Raw genomic sequence first — 22,373 nt, 5'->3', positions numbered from 1 at the left:
CACTCTGGTCACCGACCATAACCCGTTGGTGTGGCTGAACCGGGTCTCTGGAGATAACGGCAGGCTATTACGTTGGAGCTTATCGTTGCAACCCTTCAATTTCACCATTACTTACAGACCTGGGAAACAGAATGGCAACGCCGACGGGTTGTCCAGACAAACCGACCTCAGCCCCGCATAACCAGCGGTCTGGACAGCCTTAGTCTGCCCCGAAAAGGGGTCAGACCGTGTCTGCCAGAGTGTTCCACAGAAAGGGAGCACTGTTACAGAAGCATTAGTTATTTTGTTGTGCAGAGCTTATTTCCCAGCAGCAATGCCTGAACCAGCAAGCCAGCGCCTAAGAAGGGCTCCAAGAAAACCGTAACAAGTTTCATTTCATAAAGAGTTAACTCTTTTTTTTCAGCTTTTAGAAACTATTGTCTAATCACCTCTGGAGCCAGACTGCTAATTGATAAGATGAACTTGTAAACTTGTTATCTTAAGTACTGTAATCCTATTGTGGCCTGTCAAAGGACAGTGCTCTCTATCTAAATGTGTGATGGGGGATTTTGTGCTTCCCCCCCTCTCCCCCTGGGAGTGCCCTGTGTGCATGTAACCTTAATAAAAAGCAGGCTGGGCATCCCAGCCCTGAGTTCTTGTTTGACCCTCAATCGCAGCGTTGACTCGTTTTTGTGGGCAGAAGGGTATCCTAGCTGTACTGCAGCTAAGGGAGATTATTCTATATTTGCGAGACTCATATAGAATACTATGGAAAGCAGCTTCTCCCCTCTTTAGCAATAGGGATCCAGGCTACTAAGCGGTCCATCTCTCAGCGAGACTAAGGGTAACCGTAACATACACTAAACAACTTGTGATTTATATAATTTCTGCGACCAAGATATGCATTGCCAGAGCTTGGAAGCAAATTGACCCACCCTCAATTTCTGATGTTTGCGAGGTGATACACTTTCTAGCTAAAATGGAAAAAATTGTCTATAGCTCCTTAGAGCGCATGGAGGACTATTGGGGGATCTGGACTGAATGGTTCCAAATTTTGTAGAGCTAGATGGAAACTGGCTGTGAGATAATGCTAAATATTCTTGGAACACTGATATTGTAGCGGACTGGATATTGGAACTAGAGGCAGCACACATATTATAAAATATTTCCCTCCCCTTTTTTTTTCTTCCCCCCCCCTCTTCTCCTTTCCCACTCTCTCCCTACCCCCTGCTTCATATCATTCCTCCTCCCCCCCCCCCATCTTCCCTATATACACTATATACATAGGCTGGACAAAGTTCAGGGAATCACCATAAAAAACTTGACATGATGGCATGTTCTTAATTTTAAGGTTTCAATATGTTTTTTCTCCCCCCCCCCGAGTTTGGAGTAAGTTAGTGGCAGTAGATAGTTTTAAAATAAAGGGAGAAATTCAAAAATGATTGTCACGGATATCAGATGGCTACTGCTACCCCCACCCCCCTACAACCTCACCCCTGTTGTTTCTCAGTGGTTTTGGGCTCCTCAGAGCAACCACCATCTCTGGAAGCTGTTTGTTTGCTTTGTGTTGGCTTGTTTTTGTGTTCAGAGAAAAGTTGGTGTATGACCAAGAAAACCCTCCTAGGCTGGCTGGGCTCCTGTAACTCCTGGTCGGCCGCCTTACAATGAACACCCGCCTAACCCCTCTCAGGCTGGCCAGGCTCCTGGAACTCCCAGTCGGCCACAGGACAGCAGAACACTCGCTAACTTTAACCCAGGTCGTTCCAGCAACCATGTGCCCCAGAGCTCCGCTCTTTTGGGGATTAGTAGCCCCTGGGGAGTACAAGGGGTGGGGGAATTGCTGGAGGGGAGCTCCTTTGGGAACCGGGGGTTTTGGACACCCCTAACCCCATAACTTCATCGGACTGTAACTCCGGTCCCCAGTAATGAATCATGCTGATTTTTTGGATGTGAAATCTGGAGACCGAGAGCTTTAAAATGACACCCTGGAAGTGCCGCCGCTCCACCGGGATCACCCCGATACCGCCACCCATATGTATTGGGATTATGTGGAACTGTGGCTCCTATGGAGGTGCCGGGCTGTCTGGAGGGGCTGCAATGGCGGGAAAATAGTGAGATTGTCCAGGGTCTTATCAAGATGATCTGACTGTATAAAAGGAGTGTGTGTTTTCAATAAAATCAGTTACTGTCTAACTTGAATGCTAGTGTGTCTAGTTATTTGGGTTGGTTCCAGCTAAAATCACTTTCCTGGGCTACATAGCAGCCTGTTCCAGGCAGAGAAAGGATCCTCAGGCAGAGCTATCCAGCCTGGGTAGCTGGAGTCTGCCACAGGGTGGGACCCTGAGTACTGGTGCTGTCGGGCACCAAGGGTGGCTAAGGCTGTGGTCACTTGCCAGCTACATAGCTGCAGTTGGCAGGAAGGAAGCAGGACCCGTTTGGCAGAGCTACCCAATTGGGGTGCTGGGGTATCCGTCACATTGGCTGGCAGCGGTGGGACCTGCTTCTTTTACAAGGTTCCTACTGACAGAGGAGACGTACCACAGTAGCCGGTAAATATGGAGGCAGAGTTCCTAGGGAGAGTACAAAAGATGCTGACTGGAACAAAGGATCCTTGTTCGGAAGAGGACGTTCTGACATGGAGGAACCTTGCCCTCTGAGACCTTTGATGGGAGGCTCTGCAACAGGAGCAGGAAAATGGAAAGGTCCTCCCCACGAATGACACGAGATTCCGGGTACGGTGGACCGTGAGACTGCCTTTCCTGGGAGAACAGCCAAAGAAGGAATGGCTAGCTGTTCTACATAGACTGATCCAGCAAGAGATGTGGGTGGAGGATGGCTATCGAGCCCTCCAATGGCTCGCTATGCAAGCGCAGCCATGGCTGGAGGAAGGATCCCTCACAGAGGGCTTTGGCTTTGGTGGCCCTGGATTGTTGTTTACAAAAAGGACAGAGGACCCACAGTTTGGGAGCGAGACAGACCAGGGTCTGGAGGATATCTCTAGGCTCCAAGAGGAACTGCTGGATCTCTTGGAGGAGACCTGGCTGCTGGATGATCTGGAATTTATAATTGACCAGGAAGAGGCACTGGTTAAGGAATACAAGAGGCTGCTGGATATCGCTAAGCAGCGTGCCAGGGGCATACAGATCTGGGGTGCAGCCCTCTGGGATTCATGGAGCTCGACTGGAGAGGAGTGGCAGAAAAGAGAAAGGGAACCAGGGCTGCTGGATCCTGATCAGCAGTCTGGCTCTGAGATTATAGACTTGGACAAAGGAGAGATGGATGTCGATAACTCTCGCCAGCAGCAGAATCCTTTCCTGGGAGAGGAGACAGCCAGTCTCTCTCCCCAGCGGCAGAGCCATCCCCTGGGAGTGGAGGTAGTCATCCTACCTCCCCATAAACAGAACCCCTTCCTGGGAGAGGAGACAGTCTGTCTCTCTACCCAGCAGCAGAGCCATCCCCTGGGAGCGGAGGTAGTCGTCCTCCCTCCCTGTAAACAGAACCCCTTCCTGGGAGAGTAGACAGTCGGTGTCTCTCCCCAGTGGCAGAGCCAGGAGCCGAGAGAGGAGACAGTCAGTCTCTTTCCCCAGCGGCAGAGCCATCCCCTGGGAGCGGAGGTAGTCGTCCTCCCTCCACGTAAGCCAAACCCCTTCCTGGGAGAGGAGACAGTCGGTCTCTCTCCCCAGCGGCAGAGCCAGGAGCCGGGAAAGGAGACAGTCGGTCTCTCTCCCCAGCGGCAGAGCCATCCCCTGGGAGCGGAGGTAGTCGTCCCCCCTCCCCTTACAGAGAAGCCATTGCAGGGAGAGACGGGTATCGATATCTCTCCCCAGCAGCCAAACCCCTTCCTGGGAGAGGAGACAGTCGGTCTCCCTTCCCAGCGGCAGAGCCAGGAGCCGGGAGAGAAGACAGTCGGTATCTCTCCCCAGCGGCAGAGCCATCCCCTGGGAGCGGAGGTAGTCTTCCTCCCTCCCCGTAAACAGAACCCCTTCCAGGGAGAGGAGACAGTCGGTCTCTCTCCTCAGTGGCAGAGCCAGGAGCCGGGAGAGGAGACAGTCGGTCTCTCTCCCCAGCGGCAGAGCCATCCCCTGGGAACGGAGGTAGTCATCCTCCCTCCCCTAACAGAGAAGCCCTTGCAGGGAGAGATGGGTATCGATATCTCTCCCCAGTGGCCAAATCCCTTTCTGGGAGAGGAGACAGTCAGTCTCTCTCCCCAGTGGCAGCACAGTTTCCCATGGAGCGGAGGTAGCAGACCTCCCTTCCCAGCAGTAGATCTCCTTCTCGGGAGAGGAGACAGATGGTCTCTCCCCTCAGTAGCTTGGCAGGGTCTATACCCTTTTCTTGTCCTGGAGTATATCTCACAGGGGGCAGGCCAGGGGGGTACCCGCTCATGCAGTTGGTGCCACAAGTTTGGGCACCCGAGTTTTGCCTGCCCCACCAAGGAGCAACTTCCACCAACAGTCTGGGGTGGGTATACAGCCGGGAAAATGGTACTGGCTTTGTTTGTGGGTGGGTCAGCCGATACTCAACAGAGTGTCACAGAGGGAAACAGTTTGGCCATGGAACTTAAGGACACTGGAACTTGTGGAACAGCAATTGTTTGGGAGCCGGCCTTAGCAAACTTGTTTGGAACTTTGCATTTTGTGACTATCCCTGCAGAAACCCCCCAGGATGCCCCAAGCTCAGGAGAGATGGGATAACCTCTCTCAGCAACCGAGAAGTGGAGGGCCACTGTCGGACAGCCCCAGGCCGACCCGTTAAGGGTCTAGCCGGGTCTGCCGAACTGGAGGGGGGGAGATGTCACGGATATCAGACGGCTAAGGCTACCCCCACCCCCCTACAACCTCACACCTGTTGTTTCTCAGTGGTTTTGGGCTCCTCAGAGCAACCACCATCTCTGGAAGCTGTTTGTTTGCTTTGTGTTGGCTTGTTTTTGTGTTCAGAGAAAAGTTGGTGTATTACCAGGAAAACCCTCCTAGGCTGGCCGGGCTCCTGGAACTCCCGGTCGGCCGCCTTACAACGAACACCCGCCTAACCCCTCTCAGGCTGGCCAGGCTCCTGGAACTCCCGGTCAGCCACAGGACAGCAGAACACCCGCTTTAACCCAGGTCGCTCCAGCAACCATGTGCCCCAGAGCTCCGCTCTTTTGGGGATTAGTAGCCCCTGGGGAGTACAAGGGGTGGGGGAATTGCTGGAGGGGAGCTCCTTTGGGAACCAGGGTTTTGGACACCCCTAACCCCATAACTTCATCGGACTGTAACTCCGGTCCCCAGTAACGAATCATGCTGATTTTTTGGATGTGAAATATGGGGACCGAGAGCTTTAAAATGATACCCTGAAAGTGCCGCCGCTCCACCGGGATCACCCCAAAACCGCCACCCATATGTATTGGGATTATGTGGGACTGTGGCTCCTATGGAGGTGCCGGGCTATCTGGAGGGGCGGGAATGGTGGGAAAATAGTGGGATTGTCCAGGGTCTTATCAAGATGAGCTGACTGTATAAAAGGAGTGTGTGTTTTCAATAAAATCAGTTCTTGTCTAACCTGAATGCTAGTGTGTCTAGTTATTTGGGTTGGTTCCAGCTAAAATCACTTTCCTGGGCTACATAGCAGCCTGTTCCAGGCAGAGAAAGGATCCTCAGGCAGAGCTACCCAGCCTGGGTAGCTGGAGTCTGCCACAGGGTGGGACCCTGAGTACTGGTGCTGTCGGGCATCAGGGGTGGCTACAGGCTGTGGTCACTTGCCAGCTACATAGCTGCAGTCGGCAGGAAGGAAGCAGGACCTGTTTGGCAGAGCTACCCAGTTGGGGTAACCGGGGGTATCCGTCACAATGATGTACTTGTTTTATATTGTTGAGGTTGACAAAGGTTTTGATGGGATTTTCCAATTGATATATACCTATGTACATGCCATTAATTTTACACTTGAGAATTTTCTGTTTTGTATATTTTTTGGACATGTTATGTCATGTTTATTGCTATGTACTAAACACATACTTGCTGTACTGTACCTTTGTTCTCAATAAAGAAAATTTGAATTTTAAAAAAAAACCCATAATTTATGCTTACCTGATAAATTTATTTCTCTTGTGGTGTATCCAGTCCACGGATCATCCATTACTTGTGGGATATTCTCCTTCCCAACAGGAAGTTGCAAGAGGATCACCCACAGCAGAGCTGCTATATAGCTCCTCCCCTAACTGCCATATCCAGTCATTCGACCGAAACTAGCCGAGAAAGGAGAAACCATAGGGTGCAGTGGTGACTGTAGTTTAAAATTTAGACCTGCCTTAAAAGGACAGGGCGGGCCGTGGACTGGATACACCACAGAGAAATAAATTTATCAGGTAAGCATAAATTATGTTTTCTCTTGTTAGGTGTATCCAGTCCACGGATCATCCATTACTTGTGGGATACCAATACCAAAGCTAAAGTACACGGATGAAGGGAGGGACAAGGCAGGTACTTAAACGGAAGGGACCACTGCCTGTAGAACCTTTCTCCCAAAAATAGCCTCTGAAGAAGCAAAAGTATCAAATTTGTAAAATTTTGAAAAGGTATGAAGCGAAGACCAAGTCGCCGCTTTGCAAATCTGTTCAACAGAAGCCTAATTTTTAAAGGCCCAGGTGGAAGCCACAGCTCTAGTAGAATGAGCTGTAATCCTTTCAGGGGGCTGCTGTCCAGCAGTCTCATAGGCTAAGCGTATTACGCTCCGAAGCCAAAAAGAAAGAGAGGTTGCCGAAGCCTTTTGACCTCTCCTCTGTCCAGAGTAAACAACAAAACAGGGAAGATGTTTGACGAAAATCTTTAGTAGCTTGTAAGTAAAACTTTAAAGCACGACTACGTCCAAATTATGTAAAAGACGTTCCTTCTTTGAAGAAGGATTAGGACACAATGATGGAACAACAATCTCTTGATTGATATTCTTGTTGGAAACTACCTTAGGTAAAAACCCAGGTTTTGTACGCAGAACTACTTTATCTGTATGGAAAATCAGATAAGGAGAATCACATTGTAAAGCTGATAACTCAGAGACTCTACGACTCTACGAGGAAATAGCCATCAAAAACAGAACTTTCCAAGATAAAAGTTTGATATCAATGGAATGAAGGGGTTCAAACGGAACTCCTTGAAGAACCTTAAGAACCAAGTTTAAGCTCCATGGAGGAGCAACAGGTTTAAACACAGGCTTAATTCTAACCAAAGCCTGACAGAATGCCTGGACGTCTGGAACCTCTGCCAGACGCTTGTGCAAAAGGATAGACAGAGCAGAAATCTGTCCCTTTAAAGAACTAGCTGATAATCCTTTATCCAAACCCTCTTGGAGAAAGGACAATATCCTAGGAATCCTAACCTTACTCCATGAGTAATTCTTGGATTCACACCAATGAAGATATTTGCATCATATCTTATGGTAGATTTTCCTGGTTACAGGCTTTCGTGCCTGTATTAAGGTATCAATGACTGACTCGGAGAAGCCACGCCTTGATAAAATCAAGCGTTCAATCTCCAGGCAGTCAGTCTCAGAGAAATTAGATTTGGATGATTGAAAGGACCTTGTAGTAGAGGGTCTTGTCTCAGAGGCAGAGGCCAAGGTGGAAAGGATGACATGTCCACCAGGTCTGCATACCAGGTCCTGCGTGGCCACGCAGGCGCGATCAAGATCACCGATGCTCTCTCCTGTTTGATTTTGGCAATCAGTCGAGGGAGCAGAGGAAACGGTGGAAACACATAAGCCAGGTTGAAGAACCACGGTGCTGCTAGAGCATCTATCAGCGTCGCTTCTGGGTCCCTGGACCTGGATCCATAACAAGGAAGCTTGGCGTTCTGGCGAGACGCCATGAGATCCAATTATGGTGCGCCCCAACGATGAACCAATTGAGCAAACACCTCCGGATGGAGTTCCCACTCCCCCGGATGAAAAGTCTGATGACTTAGAAAATCCGTCTCCCAGTTCTCTACACCTGGGATATGGATCGCTGATAGATGGCAAGAGTGAGTCTCTGCCCAGCGAATTATCTTGGAGACTTCTAACATCGCTAGGGAGCTCCTGGTCCCCCCTTGATGGTTGATGTAAGCCACAGTCGTGATGTTGTCCGACTGAAATCTGATGAACCTCAGGGTTGCTAACTGAGGCCAAGCTAGAAGAGCATTGAACATTGCTCTTAACTCCAGAATATTTATTGGGAGGAGTTTCTCCTCCTGAGTCCATGATCCCTGAGCCTTCAGGGAATTCCAGACTGCACCCCAACCTAGAAGGCTGGCATCTGTTGTTACAATTGTCCAATCTGGCCTGCAAAAGGTCATACCTTTGGACAGATGGACCCGAGATAGCCACCAGAGAAGAGAATCTCTGGTCTCTTGATCCAGATTTAGCAGAGGGGACAAATCTGTGTAATCCCCATTCCACTGACTGAGCATGCATAATTGCAGTGGTCTGAGATGTAGGCGCGCAAATGGCACTATGTCCATCGCCGCTACCATTAAGCCGATCACTTCCATGCACTGAGCCACTGAAGGGCGCGGAATGTAGTGAAGAACACGGCAGGAATTTAGAAGCTTTGATAACCTGGACTCCGTCAGGTAAATTTTCATTTCTACAGAATCTATCAGAGTTCCTAGGAAGCAAACCCTTGTGAGGGGTGATAGAGAACTCTTTCCCTCGTTCACTTTCCACCCATGCAACCTCAGAAATGCCAACACTATGTCCGTATGAGATTTGGCAATTTGGAAGTTTGACGCCTGTATCAGGATGTCGTCTAGATAAGGAGCCACTGCTATGCCCCGTGGTCTTAGGACCGCCAGAAGAGACCCCAGAACCTTTGTAAAAATTCTTGGGGCTGTAGCTAACCCGAAGAGAAGAGCCACAAACTGGTAATGCCTGTCTAGAAAGGCAAACCTTAGGAACCGATGATGATATTTGTGAATCGGTATGTGAAGGTAAGCATCCTTCAAATCCACTGTGGTCATGTACTGATCCTCCTGGATCATAGGTAGGATTGTACGAATAGTTTCCATTTTGAACGATGGAACTCTGAGGAATTTGTTTAAGATCTTTAGATCCAAAATTGGTCTGAAGGTTCCCTCTTTTTTGGGAACCACAAACAGATTTGAATAAAATCCCTGTCCTTGTTCCATCTGTGGAACTGGATGGATCACTCCCATTATTAGGAGGTCTTGCACACAGCATAAGAATGCCTCTTTCTTTATCTGGTTTACAGATACTCGAAAGGTGAAATCTCCCTTGTGGGGGGGGGGGGAAGCTTTGAAGTCCAGAAGATATCCCTGAGATATGATCTCCAACGCCCAGGGATCCTGAACATCTCTTGCCCACGCCTGGGCGAAGAGAGAAAGTCTGCCCCCTACTAGATCTGTTGCCGGATAGGGGGCCGTTTTTTCATGCTGTCTTAGAGGCAGCAGCAGGCTTTCTGGCCTGCTTGCCTTTGCTCCAGGCCTGGTTAGATTTCCAGGCCGGCTTGGATTGCGCAAAAGTTCCCTCTTGTTTTGTAGCAGAGGAAGTTGATGCTGCACCTGCCTTGAACTTTCGAAAAGCACGAAAATTAGACTGTTTGGCCCTTGATTTGGCCCTGTCCTGAGGAAGGGTATGACCCTTACCTCCAGTAATGTCAGCAATAATTTCCTTCAAACCAGGCCCGAATAGGGTCTGCCCCTTGAAGGGAATGTTATGTAATTTAGACTTTGAAGTCACGTCAGCTGACCAAGATTTAAGCCATAGCGCCCTACGCGCCTGGATGGCGAATCCAGAATTCTTAGCCGTTAGTTTAGTCAAATGAACAATGGCATCAGAAACAAAAGAATTAGCTAGCTTAAGTGTTCTAAGCTTGTCAAGTATTTCAGTCAATGGAGTAGCTGTCTGAAAGGCCTCTTCCAGAGACTCAAACCAGAACGCCGCAGCAGCAGTGACAGGAGCAATGCATGCAAGGGGCTGCAGGATAAAACCTTGTTGAATAAACATTTTCTTAAGGTAACCTTCTAATTTTTTATCCATTGGATCTGAAAAAGCACAACTGTCCTCGACAGGGATAGTGGTACGCTTTGCTAAAGTAGAAACTGCTCCCTCCACCTTAGGGACCGTCTGCCATAAGTCCCGTGTGGTGGCGTCTATTGGAAACATTTTTCTAAAAATAGGAGGGGGGGAAAACGGCACACCGGGTCTGTCCCACTCCTTAGTAATAATTTCTGTAAACCTTTTAGGTATTGGAAAAACGTCAGTACACACCGGCACCGCATAGTATTTATCCAGTCTACACAATTTCTCTGGCACTGCAATTGTGTCACAGTCATTCAGAGCAGCTAAAACCTCTCCAAGCAACACCCGGAGGTTCTCAAGCTTAAATTTAAAAGTAGACATATCTGAATCAGGTTTCCCCGAGTCAGAGACGTCACCCACAGACTGAAGCTCTTCCTCAGCTTCTGCATATTGTGACGCAGTATCAGACATGGGCCTTAAAACATCTGCGTGCTCTGTATTACGTCTAACCCCAGAGCTATCGCGCATTCCTCTGAATTCAGGCAGTCTGGCTAATACCGCTGACAGGGTATTATCCGTGATTGCCGCCATGTCCTGCAAAGTAATCGCTATGGGCGTCTTTGATGTACTTGGCACCATTTTAGCGTGAGTCCCTTGAGCGGCAGTCAAAGGGTCCGACACGTGGGGAGAGTTAGTCGGCATAACTTCCCCCTCGTCAGAATCCTCTGGTGATAATTCTTTTAAAGATAACAGCTGATCTTTATTGTTTAAAGTGAAATCAATACATTTAGTACACATTCTCCTATGGGGTTCCACCATGGCTTTTAAACATAATGAACAAGGAGTTTCCTCTATGTCAGACATGTTTATACAGACTAGCAATGAGACTAGCAAGCTTGGAAAACACTTTAAATCAAGTTAACAAGCAATATAAAAAAACGTTACTGTGCCTTAAAGAGAAACAAATTTTGCCAAAATTTGAAATAACAGTGAAAAAAGGCAGTTAAACTAACGAAATTTTTACAGTGTATGTAACAAGTTAGCAGAGCATTGCACCCACTTGCAAATGGACGATTAACCCCTTAATACAAAAAACAGATTAACAAAACGAAAAATATGTTTTTTAAACAGTCATAACAACTGCCACAGCTCCTACTTTTGAAGCCTTTTGAGCCCTTCAGAGATGTCCTATAGCATGCAGGGGACTGCTGAGGGAAGCTGAATGTCACAGTTTGTAATTTTAACTGCACCAACTGTAACTTCTATACTATAACAGTGGAAAGCCTCAGGAAACTGTTTCTAGGCAAAAATAAAGCCAGCCATGTGGAAAAAACTAGGCCCCAATAAGTTTTATCACCAAAGCATATATAAAAACGTTTAAACATGCCAGCAAACGTTTTATATTGCACATTAATCAGAATATATACCTCTGATAGCAAGCCTGATACTAGTCGCTATTAAATCACTGTATTTAGGCTTTAACTTACATTAATCCGGTATCAGCAGCATTTTCTAGCAAATTCCATCCCTAGAAAAACTTAACTGCACATACCTTATTGCAGGATACCCTGCACGCCATTCTCCCTCTGAAGTTACCTCACTCCTCAGACATATGTGAGAATAGCAGTGGATCTTAGTTACTTCTGCTAAGATCATAGAAAAACGCGGGCAGATTCTTCTTCTAAATGCTGCCTGAGATAAAATAGTACACTCCGGTACCATTTAAAAACAATAAACTTTTGATTGAAGAAAAAACTAACTATATTTTACCACTTTCCTCTTACTACCTCCAGCTATGTTGAGAGCTTGCAAGAGAATGACTGGATATGGCAGATAGGGGAGGAGCTATATAGCAGCTCTGCTGTGGGTGATCCTCTTGCAACTTCCTGTTGGGAAGGAGAATATCCCACAAGTAATGGATGATCCGTGGACTGGATACACCTAACAAGAGAAATAAAAAATTATACTTACCAATAAATACTCGTCCATAAGTAAACAACCAGAAGACAGCCAAACCAGTCCTGGAACATAGCAGAGGTTATGGAATAGGAGTATATTGTAGATCAATAGAGAAAGTCAAAAGACAAGTCCCTGCGACCAATTATGGTAGGTCTATGGTAAAATTCCCATGAGGTGAAAAAAAGAATTACAAACCATACAAAACCCCTCTCTCTGATGAATCAAATGCACATCTTCATTCTTTGACCACCTCTTTATGCCAGAATATTGCCCACCTCTTTATGCCACTTTTCACAAAAGTCCTGCTCTCCCAAGCTATGTTATAAGTTTTGTGAGGTCTATTAATGTATTATTTCCACAGGTTGTAGACTTCATCAATGCATCTGATTTTGAATTATTTTCTTCATTGCTACCACAGATTTCAAGTCCGGGTAAGTGATGTATATAGATATCAGAAACCCTTTCTTCACAATGTATATACATTATCTGACATCTATATATTCATAGGAGATACATTATCTCTTAATTCTTCCTTCTCACTGGATGCCCTTTTGGGGGGCGTGGATCGTACGGTGTATTATCGATACAAGGGCTCCCTCACCACTCCAAACTGTAACGAGGTTGTGTTATGGACAGTATTCCGAGACCCCATCAAGGTCCAAACCAGTGTGGTATGTATCACTCAACCTAATTATTCTTATTCATTGTCTAATGTCTGGTTATCTGTCCTTCTTTCTTTTCATGCACATCAGCTACTTCAGTCCTTTTCATGCTCTCTGAATAATTCAGAAGAATCATAGTCACTTGGCAAGACGATACATTAATGGTACATAGGGGGAATCTCAGTCACTAGGGAAGACGGTACATTAATGGTACATAGTGGAAATCCAGGTCACTAGGGAAGAGGGTACATTAATGTTACATAGCTAGAATCTCAGTCACTTGGGATAGACGATAAATTAATGGTACATAGGGGGAATCTCAGTCACTTGGGAAGATGGTACATTAATGTTACATAGGGGGAATCTCACTCACTTGGGAAGAGGGTACATTAATGGTACATAGGGGGAAATCTCAGTCACTTTGGAGGAAGTTACGTTAATGGTACATAGGGGGACTCTCAGTCACTTGGGAAGATGGTACATTAATGAATGATACATAGGGGGAATCTCAGTCACTTAGGAAGAAGGTACATTATTGGTACATAGGGGGAATCTCAGTCACTTGGGAGGATGGTGCATTAATGGTACATAGGGGGAATCTCAGTCAGTTGGGAAGATGGCACATTAATGATACATAGGGTGAATCTCACTAACTTGGGAAGATGGTACATTAATGATATATAGGGGGAATCTCAGTCACTTGGGAAGATGGCACATTAATGATACATAGGGTGAATCTCACTAACTTGGGAAGATGGTACATTAATGATATATAGGGGGAATCTCAGTCACTTGGGAAGATGGTACATTAATGGTACATAGGGGAATCTCAGTCACTTAGGAAGACATTACATTAATGATACATAGGGGGAATCTCAGTCACTTAGGAAGACGTTACATAAATGGTACATATGGAGAATCTCAGTCACTTGGGAAGATGGTACATTAATGATACATAGTGGGAATCTCACTTACTTGGGAAGATGGCACATTAATGATGTATAGGGGGAATCTCAGTCACTTGGGGAGACGGTACATTATTGGTACATAGGGGAATCTCAGTCACTTAGGAAGACATTACATTAATGATACATAGGGGGAATCTCAGTCACTTAGGAAGACGTTACATAAATGGTACATATGGAGAATCTCAGTCACTTGGGAAGATGGTACATTAATGATACATAGTGGGAATCTCACTTACTTGGGAAGATGGCACATTAATGATATATAGGGGGAATCTCAGTCACTTGGGGAGACAGTACATTATTGGTACATAGGGGAATCTCAGTCACTTAGGAAGACATTACATTAATGATACATAGGGGGAATCTCAGTCACTTAGGAAGACGTTACATTAATGGTACATATGGAGAATCTCAGTCACTTGGGAAGATGGTACATTAATGATACATAGTGGGAATCTCACTTACTTGGGAAGATGGCACATTAATGATATATAGGGGGAATCTCAGTCACTTGGGGAGACGGTACATTATTGGTACATAGGGGGAATCTCAGTCACTTGGGAAGATGGTACATTAATGGTACATAGGGGGAATCTCATTCACTTAGGAAGACGTTACATTAATGATACATAGGGGGAATCTCAGTCACTTGTGAAGAAGTTATATTAATGGTACATATGGAGAATCTCAGTCACTTGGGAAGAGGGTACATTAATGGTACATAGGGGGAATCTCAGTCACTTGGGGAGACGGTACATTAATGGTACATATGGAGAATCTCAGTCACTTGGGAAGATGGTACATTAATGATACATAGGATGAATCTCAGTCACTTGGGAAGATGGTACATTAATGATACATAGTGGGAATCTCACTTACTTGGGAAGATGGCACATTAATGATATATAGGGTGAATCTCAGTCACTTGGGGAGACGGTACATTATTGGTACATAAGGGGAATCTCAGTCACTTGGGAAGATGGTACATTAATGTACATAGGGGGAATCTCACTCACTTGGGAAGAGGGTACATTAATGGTACATAGGGGGAAATCTCAGTCACTTTGGAGGAAGTTACGTTAATGGTACATAGGGGGACTCTCAGTCACTTGGGAAGATGGTACATTAATGAATGATACATAGGGGGAATCTCAGTCACTTAGGAAGAAGGTACATTATTGGTACATAGGGGGAATCTCAGTCACTTGGGAAGATGGTGCATTAATGGTACATAGGGGGAATCTCAGTCAGTTGGGAAGATGGCACATTAATGATACATAGGGTGAATCTCACTAACTTGGGAAGATGGTACATTAAAGATATATAGGGGGAATCTCAGTCACTTGGGAAGATGGCACATTAATGATACATAGGGTGAATCTCACTAACTTGGGAAGATGGTACATTAATGATATATAGGGGGAATCTCAGTCACTTGGGAAGATGGCACATTAATGATACATAGGGTGAATCTCACTAACTTGGGAAGATGGTACATTAATGATATATAGGGGGAATCACAGTCACTTGGGAAGATGGTACATTAATGGTACATAGGGAGAATCTCAGTCACTTGGGAAGAGGGAATATTAATGATACATAGGGGGAATCTCACTTACTTGGGAAGATGGTACATTAATGATATATAGGGGGAATCTCAGTCACTTGGGAAGATGGTACATTAATGGTACATAGGGAGAATCTCAGTCACTTGGGAAGAGGGAATATTAATGATACATAGGGGGAATCTCAGTCACTTGGAAAGATGGTACATTAATGATACATAGTGGGAATCTCACTTACTTGGGAAGATGGCACATTAATGATGTATAGGGGGAATCTCAGTCACTTGGGAAGATGGCACATTAATGATACATAGGGTGAATCTCACTAACTTGGGAAGATGGTACATTAATGATATATAGGGGGAATCTCAGTCACTTGGGAAGATGGTACATTAATGGTACATAGGGGAATCTCAGTCACTTAGGAAGACATTACATTAATGATACATAGGGGGAATCTCAGTCACTTAGGAAGACGTTACATAAATGGTACATATGGAGAATCTCAGTCACTTGGGAAGATGGTACATTAATGATACATAGTGGGAATCTCACTTACTTGGGAAGATGGTACATTAATGATATATAGGGGGAATCACAGTCACTTGGGAAGATGGTACATTAATGGTACATAGGGAGAATCTCAGTCACTTGGGAAGAGGGAATATTAATGATACATAGGGGGAATCTCACTTACTTGGGAAGATGGTACATTAATGATATATAGGGGGAATCTCAGTCACTTGGGAAGATGGTACATTAATGGTACATAGGGAGAATCTCAGTCACTTGGGAAGAGGGAATATTAATGATACATAGGGGGAATCTCAGTCACTTGGAAAGATGGTACATTAATGATACATAGTGGGAATCTCACTTACTTGGGAAGATGGCACATTAATGATGTATAGGGGGAATCTCAGTCACTTGGGAAGATGGCACATTAATGATACATAGGGTGAATCTCACTAACTTGGGAAGATGGTACATTAATGATATATAGGGGGAATCTCAGTCACTTGGGAAGATGGTACATTAATGGTACATAGGGGAATCTCAGTCACTTAGGAAGACATTACATTAATGATACATAGGGGGAATCTCAGTCACTTAGGAAGACGTTACATAAATGGTACATATGGAGAATCTCAGTCACTTGGGAAGATGGTACATTAATGATACATAGTGGGAATCTCACTAACTTGGGAAGATGGTACATTAATGATATATAGGGGGAATCACAGTCACTTGGGAAGACGTTACATAAATGGTACATATGGAGAATCTCAGTCACTTGGGAAGATGGTACATTAATGATACATAGTGGGAATCTCACTTACTTGGGAAGATGGCACATTAATGATATATAGGGGGAATCTCAGTCACTTGGGGAGACAGTACATTATTGGTACATAGGGGAATCTCAGTCACTTAGGAAGACATTACATTAATGATACATAGGGGGAATCTCAGTCACTTAGGAAGACGTTACATTAATGGTACATATGGAGAATCTCAGTCACTTGGGAAGATGGTACATTAATGATACATAGTGGGAATCTCACTTACTTGGGAAGATGGCACATTAATGATATATAGGGGGAATCTCAGTCACTTGGGGAGACGGTACATTATTGGTACATAGGGGGAATCTCAGTCACTTGGGAAGATGGTACATTAATGGTACATAGGGGGAATCTCATTCACTTAGGAAGACGTTACATTAATGATACATAGGGGGAATCTCAGTCACTTGTGAAGAAGTTATATTAATGGTACATAATGAGAATCTCAGTCACTTGGGAAGAGGGTACATTAATGGTACATAGGGGGAATCTCAGTCACTTGGGGAGACGGTACATTAATGGTACATATGGAGAATCTCAGTCACTTGGGAAGATGGTACATTAATGATACATAGGATGAATCTCAGTCACTTGGGGAGACGGTACATTAATGGTACATAGGGGGAATCTCAGTCACTTGGGAAGAAGGTACATTAATGATACATAGGGGGAATCTCAGTCACTTGGGAAGATGGTACATAGGGGGAATCTCAGTCACTTGGGAAGATGGTACATAGGGGGACTCTCAGTCACTTGGGAAGAGGGTACATTAATGTTACATAGGGAATCTCAGTCACTTGGAAAGAGGGTACATTAATGGTACATAGGGAGAATCTCAGTCACTTGGGAAGAGGGAATATTAATGATACATAGGGGGAATCTCAGTCACTTGGGAAGAAGTTACATTAATGGTACATATGGAAAATCTCAGTTACTTGGAAAGATGGTACATTAATGATACATAGTGGGAATCTCACTTACTTGGGAAGATGGCACATTAATGATATATAGGGGGAATCTAGGTCACTTGGGAAGACGGTACATTATTGGTACATAGGGGAATCTCAGTCACTTAGGAAGACATTACATTAATGATACATAGGGGGGAATCTCAGTCACTTAGGAAGACGTTACATTAATGATACATAGGGGGAATCTCAGTCACTTGTGAAGAAGTTACATTAATGGTACATATGGAGAATCTCAGTCACTTGGGAAGATGGTACATTAATGATACATAGTGGGAATCTCACTTACTTGGGAAGATGGCACATTAATGATATATAGGGTGAATCTCAGTCACTTGGGGAGACGGTACATTATTGGTACATAAGGGGAATCTCAGTCACTTGGGAAGATGGTACATTAATGTACATAGGGGGAATCTCACTCACTGGGAAGAGGGTACATTAATGGTACATAGGGGGAAATCTCAGTCACTTTGGAGGAAGTTACGTTAATGGTACATAGGGGGAATCTCAGTCACTTGGGGAGACGGTACATTAATGATACATAGGGGGAATCTCAGTCACTTAGGAAGAAGGTACATTATTGGTACATAGGGGGAATCTCAGTCACTTGGGAAGATGGTGCATTAATGGTACATAGGGGGAATCTCAGTCAGTTGGGAAGATGGGCACATTAATGATACATAGGGTGAATCTCACTAACTTGGGAAGATGGTACATTAAAGATATATAGGGGGAATCTCAGTCACTTGGGAAGATGGCACATTAATGATACATAGGGTGAATCTCACTAACTTGGGAAGATGGTACATTAATGATATATAGGGGGAATCTCAGTCACTTGGGAAGATGGTACATTAATGGTACATAGGGAGAATCTCAGTCACTTGGGAAGAGGGAATATTAATGATACATAGGGTGAATCTCACTAACTTGGGAAGATGGTACATTAATGATATATAGGGGGAATCTCAGTCACTTGGGAAGATGGCACATTAATGATACATAGGGTGAATCTCACTAACTTGGGAAGATGGTACATTAATGATATATAGGGGGAATCACAGTCACTTGGGAAGATGGTACATTAATGGTACATAGGGAGAATCTCAGTCACTTGGGAAGAGGGAATATTAATGATACATAGGGGGAATCTCACTTACTTGGGAAGATGGCACATTAATGATATATAGGGGGAATCTCAGTCACTTGGGGAGACGGTACATTATTGGTACATAGGGGGAATCTCAGTCACTTGGGAAGATGGTACATTAATGTTACATAGGGTGAATCTCACTCACTTGGGAAGAGGGTACATTATTGGTACATAGGGGGAAATCTCAGTCACTTTGGAGGAAGTTACGTTAATGGTACATAGGGGGACTCTCAGTCACTTGGGAAGATGGTACATTAATGAATGATACATAGGGGGAATCTCAGTCACTTAGGAAGAAGGTACATTATTGGTACATAGGGGGAATCTCATTCACTTGGGAAGATGGTACATTAATAATACATAGGGGGAATCTCAGTCAGTTGGGAAGATGGCACATTAATGACACATAGGGTGAATCTCACTAACTTGGGAAGATGGTACATTAATGATATATAGGGGGAATCTCAGTCACTTGGGAAGATGGCACATTAATGATACATAGGGTGAATCTCAGTCACTTGGGAAGAGAGAATATTAATGATACATAGGGGGAATCTCAGTCACTTGGGAAGAAGTTACATTAATGGTACATATGGAAAATCTCAGTCACTTGGGAAGATGGTACATTAATGATACATAGGATGAATCTCAGTCACTTGGGGAGACGGTACATTAATGGTACATAGGGGGAATCTCAGTCACTTGGGAAGAAGGTACATTAATGGTAAATAGGGGGAATCTCAGTCACTTGGGAAGATGGTACATAGGGGGAATCTCAGTCACTTAGGAAGAAGGTACATTAATGGTACATAGGGGGAATCTCAGTCACTTGGGAAGATGGTACATAGGGGGGACTCTCAGTCACTTGGGAAGAGGGTACATTAATGTTACATAGGCAATCTCAGTCACTTGGAAAGAGGGTACATTAATGGTACATAGGGAGAATCTCAGTCACTTGGGAAGAGGGAATATTAATGATACATAGGGGGAATCTCAGTCACTTGGGAAGATGGTACATTAATGAATGATACATAGGGGGAATCTCAGTCACTTGGGAAGATGGTGCATTAATAATACATAGGGGGAATCTCAGTCAGTTGGGAAGATGGCACATTAATGATACATAGGGTGAATCTCACTAACTTGGGAAGATGGTACATTAATGATATATAGGGGGAATCTCAGTCACTTGGGAAGATGGTGCATTAATGGTACATAGGGGGAATCTCAGTCAGTTGGGAAGATGGCACATTAATGATACATAGGGTGAATCTCACTAACTTGGGAAGATGGTACATTAAAGATATATAGGGGGAATCTCAGTCACTTGGGAAGATGGCACATTAATGATACATAGGGTGAATCTCACTAACTTGGGAAGATGGTACATTAATGATATATAGGGGGAATCTCAGTCACTTGGGAAGATGGTACATTAATGATATATAGGGGGAATCTCAGTCACTTGGGAAGATGGCACATTAATGATACATAGGGTGAATCTCACTAACTTGGGAAGATGGTACATTAATGATATATAGGGGGAATCACAGTCACTTGGGAAGATGGTACATTAATGGTACATAGGGAGAATCTCAGTCACTTGGGAAGAGGGAATATTAATGATACATAGGGGGAATCTCACTTACTTGGGAAGATGGTACATTAATGATATATAGGGGGAATCTCAGTCACTTGGGAAGATGGTACATTAATGGTACATAGGGAGAATCTCAGTCACTTGGGAAGAGGGAATATTAATGATACATAGGGGGAATCTCAGTCACTTGGAAAGATGGTACATTAATGATACATAGTGGGAATCTCACTTACTTGGGAAGATGGCACATTAATGATGTATAGGGGGAATCTCAGTCACTTGGGGAGACGGTACATTATTGGTACATAGGGGAATCTCAGTCACTTAGGAAGACATTACATTAATGATACATAGGGGGAATCTCAGTCACTTAGGAAGACGTTACATAAATGGTACATATGGAGAATCTCAGTCACTTGGGAAGATGGTACATTAATGATACATAGTGGGAATCTCACTTACTTGGGAAGATGGCACATTAATGATATATAGGGGGAATCTCAGTCACTTGGGGAGACAGTACATTATTGGTACATAGGGGAATCTCAGTCACTTAGGAAGACATTAATGATACATAGGGGGAATCTCAGTCACTTAGGAAGACGTTACATTAATGGTACATATGGAGAATCTCAGTCACTTGGGAAGATGGTACATTAATGATACATAGTGGGAATCTCACTTACTTGGGAAGATGGCACATTAATGATATATAGGGGGAATCTCAGTCACTTGGGGAGACGGTACATTATTGGTACATAGGGGGAATCTCAGTCACTTGGGAAGATGGTACATTAATGGTACATAGGGGGAATCTCATTCACTTAGGAAGACGTTACATTAATGATACATAGGGGGAATCTCAGTCACTTGTGAAGAAGTTATATTAATGGTACATATGGAGAATCTCAGTCACTTGGGAAGAGGGTACATTAATGGTACATAGGGGGAATCTCAGTCACTTGGGGAGACGGTACATTAATGGTACATATGGAGAATCTCAGTCACTTGGGAAGATGGTACATTAATGATACATAGGATGAATCTCAGTCACTTGGGGAGACGGTACATTAATGGTACATAGGGGGAATCTCAGTCACTTGGGAAGAAGGTACATTAATGATACATAGGGGGAATCTCAGTCACTTGGGAAGATGGTACATAGGGGGAATCTCAGTCACTTGGGAAGATGGTACATAGGGGGACTCTCAGTCACTTGGGAAGAGGGTACATTAATGTTACATAGGGAATCTCAGTCACTTGGAAAGAGGGTACATTAATGGTACATAGGGAGAATCTCAGTCACTTGGGAAGAGGGAATATTAATGATACATAGGGGGAATCTCAGTCACTTGGGAAGAAGTTACATTAATGGTACATATGGAAAATCTCAGTTACTTGGAAAGATGGTACATTAATGATACATAGTGGGAATCTCACTTACTTGGGAAGATGGCACATTAATGATATATAGGGGGAATCTAGGTCACTTGGGAAGACGGTACATTATTGGTACATAGGGGAATCTCAGTCACTTAGGAAGACATTACATTAATGATACATAGGGGGAATCTCAGTCACTTAGGAAGACGTTACATTAATGATACATAGGGGGAATCTCAGTCACTTGTGAAGAAGTTACATTAATGGTACATATGGAGAATCTCAGTCACTTGGGAAGATGGTACATTAATGATACATAGTGGGAATCTCACTTACTTGGGAAGATGGCACATTAATGATATATAGGGTGAATCTCAGTCACTTGGGGAGACGGTACATTATTGGTACATAAGGGGAATCTCAGTCACTTGGGAAGATGGTACATTAATGTACATAGGGGGAATCTCACTCACTTGGGAAGAGGGTACATTAATGGTACATAGGGGGAAATCTCAGTCACTTTGGAGGAAGTTACGTTAATGGTACATAGGGGGACTCTCAGTCACTTGGGAAGATGGTACATTAATGAATGATACATAGGGGGAATCTCAGTCACTTAGGAAGAAGGTACATTATTGGTACATAGGGGGAATCTCAGTCACTTGGGAAGATGGTGCATTAATGGTACATAGGGGGAATCTCAGTCAGTTGGGAAGATGGCACATTAATGATACATAGGGTGAATCTCACTAACTTGGGAAGATGGTACATTAAAGATATATAGGGGGAATCTCAGTCACTTG

General features: G+C 44.5%; 1 protein-coding gene across 1 annotated transcript in view; it reads left to right on the top strand.

The window, feature by feature from the left end:
- Positions 1-22,373, top strand: part of LOC128641952 (carbonic anhydrase 4-like) — a 241,488-nt gene that overhangs the window by 136,776 nt on the left and 82,339 nt on the right. The window contains exons 7-8 of the mRNA XM_053694553.1: positions 12,284-12,353; positions 12,430-12,593. Of these exons, the coding sequence (XP_053550528.1) occupies positions 12,284-12,353; positions 12,430-12,593 (234 nt within the window). The remainder of the gene's footprint in view (positions 1-12,283; positions 12,354-12,429; positions 12,594-22,373) is intronic.

This window comes from Bombina bombina, chromosome 11, assembly GCF_027579735.1.
Source record: "Bombina bombina isolate aBomBom1 chromosome 11, aBomBom1.pri, whole genome shotgun sequence".
Lineage (NCBI taxonomy): Eukaryota > Metazoa > Chordata > Amphibia > Anura > Bombinatoridae > Bombina > Bombina bombina.
This window is presented reverse-complemented; position numbering and strand designations above follow the sequence as displayed.